General features: G+C 43.8%; 1 protein-coding gene across 3 annotated transcripts in view; it reads right to left on the bottom strand.

Annotated features, from left to right (window-relative positions):
- Ttc39b (tetratricopeptide repeat domain 39B) overlaps positions 1–16,285 on the bottom strand; it is a 112,501-nt gene that overhangs the window by 79,367 nt on the left and 16,849 nt on the right. For all 3 annotated transcript variants that reach the window (XM_050157451.1, XM_050157453.1, XM_050157454.1), the window contains exon 2: positions 6,347–6,381. In XM_050157451.1, the coding sequence (XP_050013408.1) occupies positions 6,347–6,381 (35 nt within the window). The remainder of the gene's footprint in view (positions 1–6,346; positions 6,382–16,285) is intronic.

Here is a 16,285-nt window from a genome sequence, read left to right as displayed (position 1 = left end):
GGGGGCTGGAGAGATGGCTCAGTGGTTAAGAGCATTGCCTGCTCTTCCAAAGGTCCTGAGTTCAATTCCCAGCAACCGCATGGTGGCTCACAACCATCTGTAAAGAGGTCTGGTGCCCTCTTCTGGCCTTCAGGCATACACACAGACAGAATATTGTATACATAATAAATAAATATTAAAAAAAAAAAGAAGCTAGCGCCAATGGATCAAGCAGTGATTTAATTAATACAGTTTCTGTGTGGTTATTTCAGGAGTCTGGGCAGCCTGGTGGTCGGGAAGTAAATAAGCAGCCTACCTCCTATTACAAATTGGCGCTCCAACGTGTGCTAGCTAAATGCACATAAAACCTGAGAGGGCTTGGAAAGGAATTCTAGACACTAAAAATCAAAGTTTAGCTGCATTTTTTCCAGATGGGCTCTGCTTGCTGGCAGCATGCTGCAGCTCCTTTAAGAAAGGTCTTCCCAATTCAGTGGTAGTAAAAAAGAAGAAAAAGAAGAAGAAAGAAGAAAAGAAACCCAAGTGGTTTTGAAAGGCAGCTTCCTGGGTTGTGCTGCTAGGGCAAACTCTGGCTCTTTCAAGAGGCCAAGCACTTAAATGGGGTTTGTGGGCAGCGTGCTGCAAGTTACTTGGTGGCAGCATGGGCCAAATGGTTACCAGAGTTGAGGTGCTGAGGATGGCTCCCACCCAGCAGTCTCAGAGGCAGTGAGTGAACCTCCACCATACTGGACTGGACAGAGCTAAAAGGCAAAGCAGCCTTAGTCCAAGCCAAGCGCTTTAGCATTTTAAGAAGCAGTCCTGGTCAGAAAAGGATTACAGATGCACAATGGGACAGTTTCAGACTTAAAAGACCTCTAAACAAGACACCGTGTATTTAAAATATACATAAGCTTGGGAAAGAGAGGAAGAATACAGAAAGTTATAAAAGGAAGTAAATGGTTTTAAAAACTAAAACAAAGTCTTGTTTTTGTTTTTGTTTTGTTTGTTTTTTGAACATCTCATATGTAGATTTATAACTGAACTTTGTACTACTTGCTCTGGAATATGCATATAAACAGACACCATGTGCACACACACATTATTCATAATATATGTACAGATTACAGAAATTTACTCACAGTTACATGTATGAACATTTGCAAATGCGTGGTGTTCTACTATATACTGAAGTGCATCTCATAATAGAACAACTCCTATCATGAGGATCACACTGATTCATTAAGAAATAAGAAAAAGCCAAAATTGTATAGCAGCCCACAACAACCAACACAAAACATTGCACTGCTTTCAAAAAAATGAATAGAGATGTCAGTGATTTGCTAATCAAATTAAGCCTGGCTCAGAAATATGTGTAACACATGTTTTGTTTTGAACAAAATTTAAGACTTAAGAAGTATATGCAAGTAAGTAAGGCATTAAGAAGGAAAAGCAAGAGAAGAAAGGATGGATGAGAGAGGTTAATAAGTGGTGAACATAATCGCATTATTTATAATTTTATGTGTGTGCACCTGTGTGTTAGAATATGCATGAGAGCACAATTGTCTGTGCTCCCCAGAAGAGGGTCTTGTATCTCATGGAGCTGGAGTTACTGGTTATGAACTGCCCAACATGGGTCCAGGCAACAGTGCTTTTCACTACTAAAACATTAACATTAGTTTTTCATTGCAACGTTTCAAACTTTAAAAGCATACTTTTTAAAAGCATAATATAGTAGTATTAACTTACTTGTTTTCCTTTAATCTACAGTTAGAATTATAAATATCAACTCCCTTCTACTTAAACTTATCAATATGCTTTTCAACATATTATCTGACTCCCATGGTTTCACATTCTTAAGAATGTCATTGAAAAAGGCTTCACAAGTTCCCTCGTAATTGAAAGCATTATCATTGTCTGGTATTAATCTAGGCATCTCAAAGTCACATGGTTACAATGACAACTGGAGAGCTCCTTGCTACACACAATGGTTCGAGTGGGGTACAGTCTCTTTATTTCTATTCATTTGCATTATTTACTCCATCCCAGCATTAGTTCAACTACTTCTGTACACTTTGTAAAAATATAAGTTCTTATTAACAACTAATTCAGGCAGCTTCAGTATAAAAGAGATATAATGGAGTATTATAAAGATACCTACACAGTAAGTTTTGAGTACTAATGGAATTTCTTAATGGATTTTGTTTTTTTGAAACTATTTTGAAAACTAATTGGAGTCTCAATCATATCCATGTAGCTTTTAAAACATCTATGAATAATTTATAGTCCACATATAATATGACCCAGAGGAATAAGTCATGTGATAAGTAGTAAGTTGTTAATATCAAAAACAAGACTTGCAGTCTATGGTCCAAGTAAAGAACAGCCAGGGTTGTATTACTAGCTGTGAGAATCATGGGCCCTATGAGGAGAATCTAGTATTGTTACTTTTCTAAGTGTTAATCTGTCAAATTATCTTCTAAATATGAAAGTTTATACCCAGAGACACGTGGAAGTCCAAAAATGTGAGCCTGTTTCCACCTCGTCCAAAGGTCAGCGATTTGGAACTCTATTACTTCTCTGTCAATTCTAGAGTTTTGGAAGTTGCTTACAATGCACTTCCTAATTACCTAGGTAATATTATATCCTTCTGGGGTCTTTGATGGAGTTGAAGAACAGATAGTTACAGTTTTCCCTAGTTGTCATAAAAGATAAAGTAGATATAAATATTGTAACTGTAATTTCTACTTGGTACGGTTTTGTTATATGTAATTTTACTATGTTAAAATTAAAATCTTCCTTTTCATTTAGACAGAAAAGGGGAGCTGATGTGGTATTCCTGCTCAGTATGCTGTGATTACCACTGATTTATAAAGAAACTGCCTTGGACCTATAGCAGGACAGAACAAAGCTAGGTAGAGAAAACTAAAGGGAACAGTGGGAGAAAAAAGGCAGATTCAGGGAGATGCCATGTAGCCGCTGCTGGGAACAGACATGCTGGAACCTTGCTGGTAAGCTACAACCATGTGGTGATACACAGATTAATAGAAATGAGTTAATTAAGATGTAAGACTTAGCCAATAAGAGACTAGAGCTAATGGGCCAAGCAATGATTTAATTAATACAGTTTCTGTGTGGTTATTTTGGGAGTCTGGGCAGCCAGGCAGTCGGGAGACAAACAAGCAGCCTCCTACTACAGGTTTGCCTCATCCACCATGTAAAGAGGAATAGAAACAGGCTTTTGCTAAAAAGCCCTGGCTCCTCACTTGGACCCACTAGGTAACTAAAGGTACCATAAAATACTAACACCTTTACCTGATTTTATATACAGTGAATGCTCACCTATGCAGGTTGGCATGATCATCACTGAAGAAGTGTCTGATGAACCCAGCCAACATGAAAAAAATAACTAAATATCTGCTAACAATTACTTGTCAATATTTACCCTTAAAACCTTAAAATAGACAAAATAATACATTAACACCAATGGATCAAATCAAATGAAAAAACGGCCCTATGAAATCATACTAATGTATAACTTATGGTTGAAAAGAACAGGGTGAGAGAGAAAAGATGTTCACAAAGTATTTTTATTTCCATTGTAAGCTACTAACCACCCAGCTAAAAATCCCGACCTATGTCACCTTCTCCAAGTCTGTCGAGTTCTCAGGAGTTCTTGTGCACTGACACATTCATCACCACATGCAACCTCGGGACCCCACTAACACCCACAAACTCCTCAAACTTTAGCAGGGTGCTACGGCATGAGAAGCCACTGCCGAGAACACATTAAACCTGCAACTGCTCTGACATACATGTGCCATGTCCCCCCCATGATGTCTCTTCAGAGTAACTGAAACCCTAAGACATACATTCTTCCTATGGAATGTCATGGTTGCTTTATGAACAAATTATTCCATACACCCCCATAAACAGTATGTATGCACAAACTAGGAAAGAACAGCCTGCCGTGAGTGCACCAAGGAGCACGTGCCAGCACCTAATGGTTCATCCAAGAAACAAAATCTCACAGGAGAGCTGGTGGAGAGCTGTGGGTCAACACTTAGGGCAGACCTCTACATGCTATGAGGTGGTTCGAACTGACCACACCTCCAGACAAGTCACAAAACTCGTGAGCAACTTAAATTTCTTCAAAGGACACAGTCCATGTGCTGATGCTTGTTTTTTTGTTTTTGTTTTTGTTTCTTTGTAGCTTTGGTGCCTGTCCCAGAACTAGCTCTTGTAGACCAGGCTGGCCTTGAACTCCCAGAGATCCGCCTGCCTCTGCCTCCCGAGCACTGGGATTAAAGGCGAGCGCCACCACGGCCTGGCTGTGCTGATATTTGTATTCAGGTCAGCCAAGACCAGACAGTGAAATCTTGTCTCCAAAAAAGTAACAACAACAACAATAATAATAACAATAATAATAATGCGGCCTAAACAGACATGCTGACTAAATAGAGCATGATATTTTAGTTGGAATAGCAAGAGAAAAAAAATACACAAGGTAAAATCTAAAGAAATAAGAACAATGGCCAGGCTACAGTTACTAAAAATGATCAGCATTGGTTTTCCATTACTGTAACAAATGCTGAAGATCTGTCAACTTAAAATAGCAAACGGTTTATTTGGGCTCACACTCTGGAGGTTTACTCCACAGCTGGCTGGGCTCATTGCTTTGGGGTCTATGACAAGGCAGTACATCTTGGTAGATGGAGGTGCAGGGCAAAAGAAGGCCATTCAGCTTGTGATAGCCAGGAGGCAAAAAGGGAAGTGGGAGCCTAGGGCTGCATCATTTCCTCCATCAGCATGCCCCCAGTGACCTAAAGGCTACTGTGCCCCGCCTCCTAAAATTTCCCAAAGCTTTGCAAAAACACCGAGAGCTAAGGACAAAGCCCACAATAAGGCATGGAGAGAACACTCAGATCTGAAATGTAGGCGGATCCATGTTGACTCATCAGTATGGCAAATACAATGTGCTAGTTACTAAATGAATAATAAGGAAAGTCAGGGCAGGTTACAGGAACTCCTAGAACCTAAGACCATTTCAAAATGAAAGGGGCTTTCCAATCCTTACTATGATTAAAGTGGTTTGTTTTTTTCTTTTTTGTCTGAGAGGCAATCAACAACAAAAACATTAAGAGTTGTGAACAAAATAAAAATTTATAATTCTACATAAAAGTATTAAGTAGACGATAGCAAATGGAAGATGCATATAATTTAAAATCCATTAGCACATAAGAGAAAGCCAAGCTGGTGGTTTATGCCTCTATTAACACTCTAGAGACAGGAAGATCAAGTGTTAGAGGCCAGCCTGGGCCACACAAATAATTCAAACATAAACTAGTAATTCAAACACGTGACCGAGTTCAATATATGAAAACATACATCACTTGAACCTTTTTTTTTAGAGCTGGAGAGATGGCTCAGCCGCTAATAGCACTTGCTGCTCTTGCAGAAGACCCAGGCTCAATTCCAAGCACCTACACTGCCGCCTACAACTGTCCACGATTCCTGTTCCAAAGGATTCAATGTCCTCTTCTAGCCTCTGAGGGTACTACATACGTGTGATGCACAGACATACACGTGAGTAAAACACTCATACACATAAAATTTTTTTTAAGTTTTTAAAATAGTAACAGCTTAAATGTCTGACAATGGAGAGGTAGTGAACTATGGTGTCCTACTAGATCTAATATTATTTAGTCATTTTAAATTATTACAAAAACCACTCAGGTCAGGCAGTGGTGGCAGAGGCAGGCAGATCTCTGTGAGTTCAAGGCCAGCCTGGTCTACAGAGTTAGTTCTAGGATACACAGAGAAACCCTATCTCAAAAAAAAAACAAAGCACGCACACAACAAAACAAAGGACTACTCGGGCTCAAACATGTAGTTAAATACGAACCAAAAGTAACAATCTATTAACTAAGGTAATCATGTAAATAATATAGAAAACATTTAGAATGTTAGCAGAAACAAAACAATTTGCTGGAAAGCACTTTCTTTTATTTAACAATGCAAGAACCATTGCAGCTGAGAAAGTTAGGTAGCTCCTTGAGTGTGATCACATCCTGACTCTCACTATAGACCACTGACTTTGTTCCAGACAGTGGCCACTTCGCTCAAAAAAATTGAGACTGAAATATTGACTTTTTTCCCCCCAAGACAAGGTTTCTCTATATAATAGTCCTGGCTGTCCTGAAATTCTCTCTGCAGATCAGGCTCGCTTTGAACTCAGAAACCCACCCTTCTCCTTCTCCTCAGTGCTGGGATTAAAGGCGTTTATCACCACTGCCCGCTGAAATATTGACATTTTATATACAAGAACCATGAATTTCTCACTATAACATTTCTTTATTATATTATTACTTACAAAGAGATGGTCTCCAAGGCATCTTCAAAGATGTCCTGGAAAGGAATAAAAACTAGAGTGAGTTTCTCCAGAGTGAAGAACTTCTAATGTGAAAAGGGTGAGTCTATGCTTAGGGAAGAGGGTAGGGACAGAGTTACAACTCCCAGTCGATGGAATTCTACCCACAGAATCTCTGTGAATTTAAGTGAGATTTTTTTTCTCTCTGCTTTTACTGTGACTGAGACTGATAAAAAAAAAAAAAACAAAAAAACAAAAAAAAAACACTCAGCCTGCAGTCAACGTTGCCTGTTTCAAAGTGTGGTCTGTGGCATTCAGTTGCTTTTATTCCTCGGTTTCATTCACCCCGGATGTAGAACACTTGTGAGGAACAGGACATGCCTGAATCAGTCTTCAGTTTCTCCTTGACTACATGTTAGCTTCCTCCAGGCCTTCATCTCTCCACGTCTACCCACCAAGCCTCTCATCCTGAGCTAGGCTTCCCGCCACCACACGCCCCTTGCTGCATGCCAGTAACCTGCTCAAAAGCATCAACATATTCTGTCCTAGTTGCAGTTCCTGCCGCTGTGATGAAACACCACGAGCAAAGCAGTGCAGGAGGAAAGGTTTGTTTAGCTTACACCTCCACTGCTGCTCATCACTGAAAGAAGTCAGGGCGGGAACCTGGAGACGGGAGCTAGTACAGAGGCCATGGAGGGGTGCTGTTTGCTGGCTTGCTCCCCAAGGCCTGTTCAGTCTGATTTCTTATAGAACCCAGGACCACCAGCCCAAAAGTGGCCCTACACACAATGGGCCAGACCCTCTGCCGCCAATTACTAATTGAGAAAAATGCCCGGCAGGCTTGCTGACAGCTCAAGAGCATAGAGGTATGTTCTCTGTTGAGGAGCCCTCACCTCTGATGACTCTAGCTTGTGTCAAGTTGGCATAAAACTAGCCAGAACATATTCACATATTCATATTCCCTCTCCCGCCGTCCCCCTTTCTCTCCCCTGCTCCATCTCACAAGTGCCATACATTCCACACTCAGACACACACACACACACATCCTCGCACAGAACTCACACGTGTGACAGCTCCCGCAAAGGGGACTGCCTCCCGGCTACTTGGCATGCTTCCCAAAGAGCTCAGTGTCAAAGCCCCTTCTCTCTCCACCCCTAGCACGACACCATGGTCCAAGCTGCCAGCACCTCTACAAGGGCCACCTCACCAGCCTTCCTACCTCCCACCAATGTTCACACAAGAGCCCCCTCTTTTTTCCCTTTAACCCTGCACACACCAAACCCCCACCCCCGAGACCCTTTAGGAGCTTTCGCTGTGCTGAACCCAGCTCCTTCCCACAGCCTTCAGAGACCTGCCCGACAGCCTCCGAGCCCACCACCACCCCTCTGAGCACACCTCCACCCGCCCTGGCCTCTGAGCACACCTCCACCCGCCCCTCTGAGCACACCTCCACCCGCCCCTCTGAGCACACCTCCACCCGCCCCGCCCCTCTGAGCACACCTCCACCCACCCCTCTGAGCACACCTCCACCCCCCTGGCCTCTGAGCACACCTCCACCCGCCCCGGCCTCTGAGCTATCCTTCTACATCCACAGATCTTTCTTCTGCTCCCTCCTCCCTCCAAGGCTCAGGGCTGACTCTCCTCAGTTGGTTTCAGCTCGGAAATTCATTTCCTCAAGGTCAGGTCTTTTGATCACGCTCATTAAAGTTACCAAGAATAGCAACTTATAATTTCTCATCAGCTGACTTATTTCGTCCACAATACTTATAATCTGTAATCATCTTCCTTGTTTCCTCGGCAAATAACTAATTGGAAGCAAGAGAAAATACAAAATGCCATGTGAAAGGAGGAAGCGGCTCCCTGCTTTAGGTCTGAAACACCCGCCACTGCCAGATGGTGAGCAGTGGCTGTGGGAACTGAATGAGCTCACCACCAAAGCCACAGAACTTGAGGTCAATCTCCAGAACCCACAAAAGGCAGGAGAGGGGGGAAAAAGCCCATACGGCCGTTCTCTGACAATGTGCCCTGGCATATGCCCTCTCACTTTGGCTCTGTTCATACACAATAAACACAGTAATAGCAGAGTTGTTTGGTTAAGTTATTTTAAAAGATTTGCACAGTTGGGGCAGACTGAGGGGCTACTGATAGTGTCACTTGGATTTTCTCTACTGCATACACCGGCTTCATGGGATCCTATTCTCTTTGGATGTAAACTTTGCTCAACCTAGATGTAGTAGGGACTTGGACTCAAAGAGGGACTTGGACTTTCCACGGGGTGGGGTGCATAGCCCTCTCTTAGGATTGAAGGGGGTAGGGTGAGAGGGTCTGTGAAGGCAGTAGGAGGGGAATGAGAGGAGAGGGAGGGAGAATTTGGATTGGTATTTTTTTTAATAAAAGAGAAACTGGAGAAAAGGATCTGCAATCCCTTATAAAAGGGAAGGTTGAGGTATCAGGCCTTGTTGTCCTCTTGGTGAAGTATGGCTATTTTTTGTTGCTTTTTTTTGTTTTGTTTTGTTTTGGTTTTTGAGACAGGGTTTTTCTGTAGCTTTGGAGCCTATCCTGGCTCTTGTAGACCAGGCTGGTCTTCAACTCACAGAGATCCACCTGCCTCCGCCTCCCCAGTGCTAGGATTAAAGGCATGCACCATTACCGCCTGGCTTTTTGATGCTTTTTAATCAGCTATTTTGTGATTTTTGGCCTGAAGAATGGAACTGAGTTATATCTCTAGCTCTGGATGGGACTGAGTTGTACCTCTAGCCCTGGATGGTGACCTGAGTTGTATCTCTAGCTCTGGATGGGACTGAGTTGTACCTCTAGCCCTGGATGGTGACCTGAGTTGTACCTCTAGCTCTGGATGGTGACTTGCCATTCTAGATCACAGAGAAATACTGTTTCTTCTTCCCTTTAAAAGTTAAGCCATGTGGGTTTGCCAATCACTAGGCCAAGAAAAGATTCTTCAGGAAATGTGTCCATCACACCTGAAAGATGCTAAGATGAGCGTGGGGCTGGAGAGATGCTCAGCTGTCATAAATGTGGGCCACTCGTGCCTAGGGCCTGAGTCTGCTTCTCAGCGTCTACATCGGGGATCACAGCCACTTGTGACTCCAGCTCCCCGGAATCCAACACCCTTGATGAGATACAGACTTTCTAGGCTGGAAGCACGCCTCGGCGCAGCTGCTGACAGAGCTCCACTGCTTGCTAAGCCCATCCGCTGTCGCAAGTTCCAACAGGAAAGCATAGCTTCCTCCTTCCATCTCCTTTCCAGAGGCCAGTCAAAATCCTCAGTCAGCTTGGCTGGCGCTCCGGGTATTCTCGCTCTCTCTGAACACCAGCTATCCAGCTACTCAACAATCTTCCGTCAACGAGCCTGCCAGGTTCTCTGGCCTGTGGCCCCAAAGACTTGACTTTCTCCTCACCCACTGTTTCCAGGCCGGCAGCTTGCCTACCCTGGTTTTTTGGGTTTTGTTTGTTTGCTTTCCCTTTCAAACACCACCCCAACTGTCCTCTGGTTTCTTCTGAGTCATTTTCAGTTCTACTATCTAATGATGAACATTATTATGTAAAGAAAGTCTAGGCCAGCCAAGACTACACAGCAAAATTCTGTCTCAAAAATAAAGAAATCAAAGCAAGTGCTTTGTGGACCTGAACTGAAACCACAGAGCTCTTAATCACAAGCTATAAACGCTACTGCTCCAGAGACCAGCTCCAAAGCCGCACCTGGAACTGCTCCTAGCTCTGGCAGTGAACAAAATACAACTTTCCACAACAGAGTAGAGGAAGAAAAAGAAAGTAGCACCGTTGAGCCTCTGACCCACAGGTCTTTAAATCTGGCCTTCATATTTAAAATTTTTAAGGAAAAATGAAGACTTTCGGTTAACAGAAACAGGCCTCAGGAAAACTTAAAGTCACACCTGGTGGCAGAGACTTCTAATCCCAGGACTCAGAGACTGAGGCAGAAAGACTGAAGATTCAAGACCAGCATGGGCTACAAGACCTTATCTCAAAACACCACACTGTCTTTTAAAACAAAATTCTAATCGTGTAATAGTGACATCACCCACCAGAAGAGCAAGTTTGCCTGGGACCTTTACGACTGCACGTAGCCTCACAGGCTCCTGGCAGGCTCCTCGCAGGCAGCCTCCTGCCTCCTGCTACTGCAGGCTCTAGGGTCACCCAGGAATGTGCTCTTACTACCTCCGACAAAGGTTCACCCACTGACCCAAAACTTTCTGTGTATGCCAGGCTGGCCTCAAATTCACAGAGATTAAAAGCCACTATGTCTGGCTTCAAACATTCTTCCGTTCATCCTTCCTTCCTTCCTTCCTTCCTTCCTTCCTTCCTTCCTTCCTTCCTTCCTTCTTTTTTCCCCTCCAGACATCCTTCACCTTGTTGTCACGGCAGATCTGGGACTCTGATGCTCAAGGGGATCAGCCCATCAGGCCACCCTTCAGCCTCCTAAGTGCTGAGACTACAAGCATTTGCCTTAAGCCTTCTGATGCTTAAAAGTTCATTTTTACAAATAACAATAATTTTTTTAAATCAGAAATCTAAAAGTAAAAATCTGGGGTTATAGATTAAATCATTCTGATGGGAATGACCATTTTCTATAAATGTCATTTATAGCCAGGCATGGTGGCACATCTATTTAATCCCAGCACTCGAAGGAAGAGACAACTGAGTCTCTGTGAGTTCGAGGCCAGCCTGGTCTACAAAGTGAGGTATAGGACAGCCCTGGCTATACAGTGAGACCCTATCGCAGAAAAACTTTTTTTTTAAAAAAAAAAAAAGGGAGGGGGACTATAAAAAAATCAAACAGTCCATTTTTACTAAGCAGCTGCTTCATTTTGGTGGGTTATATTTTACCCAGATGACTCGACTACCTGCGGAAGCAGCCTACACATGACACATGATTCACACACAATGACGTGAAGATCTTCATTTAAAAAAATGTCAAACACACAAAAGAGCTTTTCCCTTCACACACGTAAGAAACTGTGCTGGTGCGTCATCGGTTCGGAGCTGGCACCGCACGGCACGGCAGGTCGCCACCAGAAGATGCTGCTAAAGTGCAGAAGAGCCTTGATCAACCCGGAAGAAATGTGCAGAGGTGATTTAGGGGGACACTCGGTGACTGTGGCATGGAGGCCCTAACACCTGGAGGAAGGTGTGTCAAGTGTGCCCACACCACACCACCGTTCATCATTTCAGGGCAGGAAGGTGACACAAACCAAGCACACTCGTGTGAGCTGTCTACCCCATCTCCTTCTCCTTCATCACAGCAAACCCTTTCCACCCAGTAGAGCATTTGTAACCTGGGAAGATGGGGGGACCCCCACAATACCTACAGGAGACATGGGGTGATCTCTGATCAGAGAGTCAAGGGCAGTCAGTGCCCACTGCCGCAACCACAACGTGATGAAATGAGTTCCCTCCCACCAACTCCCTCCCCACCCCCCAACAAAAAGCCCTCTTCAAGTCTGTGCAGGACTCCCTGGAAAGACGGGTCACATGCTCCCTCAGGTGCTGTACCATCTAAGGGGCAAGCATGTCTCTGAGCGCTATCACCATAAATAAATATACATTAGTGACTTAATTACACTGCCAGTAGAGGATTGCGGAAAATACAATTTAGGCTTGGGAGGTAGACCAGTCTGGGTGTGAACCTTGATTCTGCCCTTGACCTGAGACAAGTCCCTTTAATCCTCCACTTCCTGAAGCCATGATGGGAATCTCAACCCCCTCCAGAAGTTCTGTAAGGATTCTGGTGACACAATGTTCTCTCTCTTACGGTAGACAGGCCTGACTCAAAACAGGTTGCACCAATACAGCTGCAGGGGATATTCATCCCAAGAAATTAGGTGAGAAGACAGTGCTAGAAGCCCTCATCATACTTAACTCTCTGTATTTCTCTCTTTCTCTCTCTCTCTCTCTCTCTCTCTCGCTCTCTCTCTCCTTTGTTTTTTTGTTTGTTTGTTTTTTGTTGTTTTTTTTTTTGTTTTTGTTTTTCGAGACAGGGTTTCTCTGTGGCTTTGGAGCCTGTCCTAGAACTACCTCTTGTAGACCAGGCTGGCCTCGAACTCACAGAGATCCACCTGCCTCTGCCTCCCGAGTGCTGGGATTAAAGGTGTGCATGGCCACCACCACCTGGCTCTTAACTCTTTTTTATATCCGAGATTCTGAGCATCTCCTGGAAGGGGGGAAATAATCAGAAGAGAGTGTGTTTGTAGCAAAGAGATACTCCCACATGTTAACCACCATCTCTTCCCGCAGAACCCCGGCACTGCATTTCCTTCTCACACAGCTGATGTCCCAGCATGGGAAGCAGAACTGTGGGCACTGACTCACAGGTCCTCAGTGCCCCAGGGAGCAGTGTGACCTTGGCCAACACATACACAACCTTTGGGGATCCAGCCAGGAGGAAAGCAGGGAGGATGGCATAGTTCCAAAGTCATAAAGTCTTTGCAATACATAAAAAAAAAAATTAAATTAAAAAAAATAAAGCTCGGTGCAGCCATCTGTCCATCACACACGCAAACAAACCCCAGAGAAAGGCTGGTTAGCGTGATGCACCCAAAAGGAGCACCGGGCTTCTGGGAGTGCGCAAGGATCAGCGCCACCAACCACATCCTCCACAGCTGGGTGCTGTGACTACCAAGCAAAGCAAACAGCTCACACAAGGATTCTTGGGAATTTTCAACAAGCCCAGGGAAGTGATGAGATTATAACTCAACCACCAGATGTCGCTCTCATGGAAAGACTGGGACAGTGTGGCTTTAGCCTCCCTTGCTCACACATTAACCTTTAAAAAAAAAAAAAAAAAAAAAACGAAAGTTAACTTTATAAGGAGATGTTGCAGTTTAAGGGAGAAGTTCTAAAGTCAGGACTTTTAAGCACTCACACTGCAGGGAGGCTGGCGGATCTCTATGAGTTCAAGGCAGTCTGGTCTACAGGGATTCAGGACAGCCAGGGCTACAAAGAGAAACCCTGTCTTGAAAAACCATAACATATCGCGACTCCACAGAGGAATGAGCAGTGCATGCACATAAAATGTGCACTGCATTTCGGAGGGGATATGGTCAAGATCCAGGACGCACATGTATGAAACTGTCAGAGAATACATAAAAGATATTCTAAAAGATGTATATTGCAGTGCACAAAACATAACATTCATTGGCAATAGGTAAGTCTTTTACAATTATATATGCTGAATTTATTTAGCATAGATGAGAAAGTTATTTCATGTTCATTGATATTACTTGGCTAGTATCTTTATGGTTGCAAAATCAACCTTGCAGATCACTTGCTATAGCAACACCCCTGCCTTTCAGTGCTAACCAATACCTTACCTACCCACAGTTCATAGAACAGCTAAGGGCCTCGTATGGAGGGGGCAGGAGAATAATTTTATTCACGGGACCAATAGCAAGCAGAACCAAGACTTAGTGCTATCTGACTTTGGAACTATCGCTAAAGAGAGTAGTACTCTTCAAAGAAAAGGAACAGAGTTCCCACCACAATACTCCTTCTTCAGTTTCACACTGCTAAAACATGGCTCCGTGGGTAAAGATGACTGCCCCCAAGACTGGAGGCCAGAGTTCAATTCCCAGGCCCCACATGGTAGAGAGACGCCTGTAATTTGTTCTCAGACCTCCATACTCCTACCATAGCATGAAGGTGCCCACATGTGCATGCATATACGACACACAATTAATAAATTAATAAAAATGTCCGTGGACAAGGATCCTGTTAACATAGTCTTAGGGAAAATATTTGATCACGTGATCTTCCATAGATAAACTACAGTGCAATTATGTCACTCAATTATCTGCAGTTGTTACATAAAAAACAGGAGTGGATCTATTTCTAAGACATAGTAAGTGAAAAATCACAGTTCTGGAAGAGATGCATGATGGAGCATCCCATTTATATTTGTAAGATGCCCTGAGGGCATGCTAACCAATAGTAAGTCATACAAGACACAGCAGCTTTTTTCTGAGGTCGGAGGGGAAGAATGGTAAAGAGGAAGATCGTGTTAGCTTCTGAGCGGTTTAACACTTCCTAGCAAGAATGCCTGTGTGTCCCTGACAGAGCACGAGCAATCTGAACGCCATTAAACAGGAGAATGTCCCTTTAAGAAGCAGATCCAGCACTTCAGAAGAAAGCAGGGCACATTAAGGCCAGAGGCACTTGCACACACCTGATCCTTCTCACCCTGGCAAATTTTTTCATATTATATTTATTCTATCTCATCTCTCCAACTGTATTTCTGTTCCCCTATTTTATTTTATTAGATTTAAAAAATACCAATCCAAGTTCCCACTCTCTCTCCTCCTCCCATTCCCTTCACACACATCCCCACCCCACCCCTATCCACTCCTCCGAGGGTGAGGCACATTGCTTTGTGGAAGGTCCAAGGCCCTCCCTACTATCCCTAGGCTGAGCAAGGTTTATATCCAAAGAGATTAGGTTCTCAAAAAGCCAGTACATGCAGTAGGGATAAATCCTGGTACCACTGCCAATGACCCCTCAGTCTGCCCCAGCCATACAACTGTCAACCACATTCAGAGGGACTCGTTTGGTCCTATGCTTGTTCCTTCCCAGCCTGGCTGGAGTTAGTGAGCTTCTTTAGCTCAGGTAAACTGTTTCAGTGGTCTGGTGGGTCAGGTAAACCCATCATGGTCTTGACCTCTTTGCTCATATTCTCACTCCTCCCACTCTTCAGCTGGACTTTGGGAGCTCAGTCCAATGCTCTGATGCGAGTCTCTGCCCTGGCAACTTTTTAATAAAACATCATTTGGAAAAAAAACCTGCAAACTAACACACTTAGTCGCCAGGTTACTAGCACAAGAAACACCTGTATGCCACTTACTCAAAAATTCACCTCTCTTTGCCACTTTGCCACATTGGTTTCATAACCTGCTCTTCCTTCTGTTCCCCTTCCTTTCCCTCACTACCTGTCTAGCCATCCCACAATTGATTTCTCTGAACCATCTGGGAGTAAGGCGTGACCTACTTACAGGCAAGCATGGTTTATACTGTAGGATATTTGTACACTATGTGGAGATAGCTGTGATTGGTTTAATACAGAACTGAACAACCAATGGCTAAGCAGGAGATATAGGCGGGACTTCCAGGCATAGAGAGGACTCTGGGAGGAAGTGAGGCAGAGAAGCCAGCCAGATGTGGAAGAGTCAGACATACAGATTGAGGTAGAGGTAAAAGCCACATGGTAGAACGTAGATGAATAAAAATATTGTTTAGTTTAAGTTTTAAGAGCTAGTTAGGAACAAGCCTAAGCTATAAGCCATTCATAATGAATAAGCTGTCTCTGTGTTGTTATTTGGGAGCTGTTGGACCAAAAAAAAAAAAAAAAGTCTGATTACATGTTTACCTCTTCCACAAACCGGTTCTATAAATCAGACCACTTTATACCACTACCCAGGTACCATATGTCAGGTGACCCAGTGGCATCTTCTCAGCACTTTTCAATCCTGCAGTATGAGCTCCAGCCAGAGCCAGCTAGTGCACTCGGCTCTCGTGACTCTCCTGCTTCTTAATCCGGAATTTTTATACTATTCTCTTTTAGAACATTGACAGTTCTCCCACAGATCTCTATGAGTAGAGTAAGGTACTAACCCACGACAGAAATTTATGGTGCAGACCAGCAAGACAGTGCAACAGATGAGCGCTTGTCACCGCACCAGCAGACCTGAGCTCAGTTCCTGGATGAAAGGACAGAACTGACGACTCCCACACATATGCACACAACAACTTAATTAACTAATGTAAAAAAAAAAATAGTTGGCTGGAAAAAGAGCATGTAAGCTCACAGGTCTACCTTATGCCTCGCCCAAATATGCCCCTAGACTCAGCACCTAGGACAGAGCCATCCTGATTTGGCCTTCTTGCACTGGGCTTACAAACCCTCATCAGCTACCTTAT

This window comes from Alexandromys fortis, unplaced genomic scaffold (genome assembly GCF_014885135.2).
Source record: "Alexandromys fortis isolate MF-2015 unplaced genomic scaffold, M_Fortis_MF-2015_v1.1 scaffold_64, whole genome shotgun sequence".
Classification (NCBI taxonomy): domain Eukaryota; kingdom Metazoa; phylum Chordata; class Mammalia; order Rodentia; family Cricetidae; genus Alexandromys; species Alexandromys fortis.
This window is presented reverse-complemented; position numbering and strand designations above follow the sequence as displayed.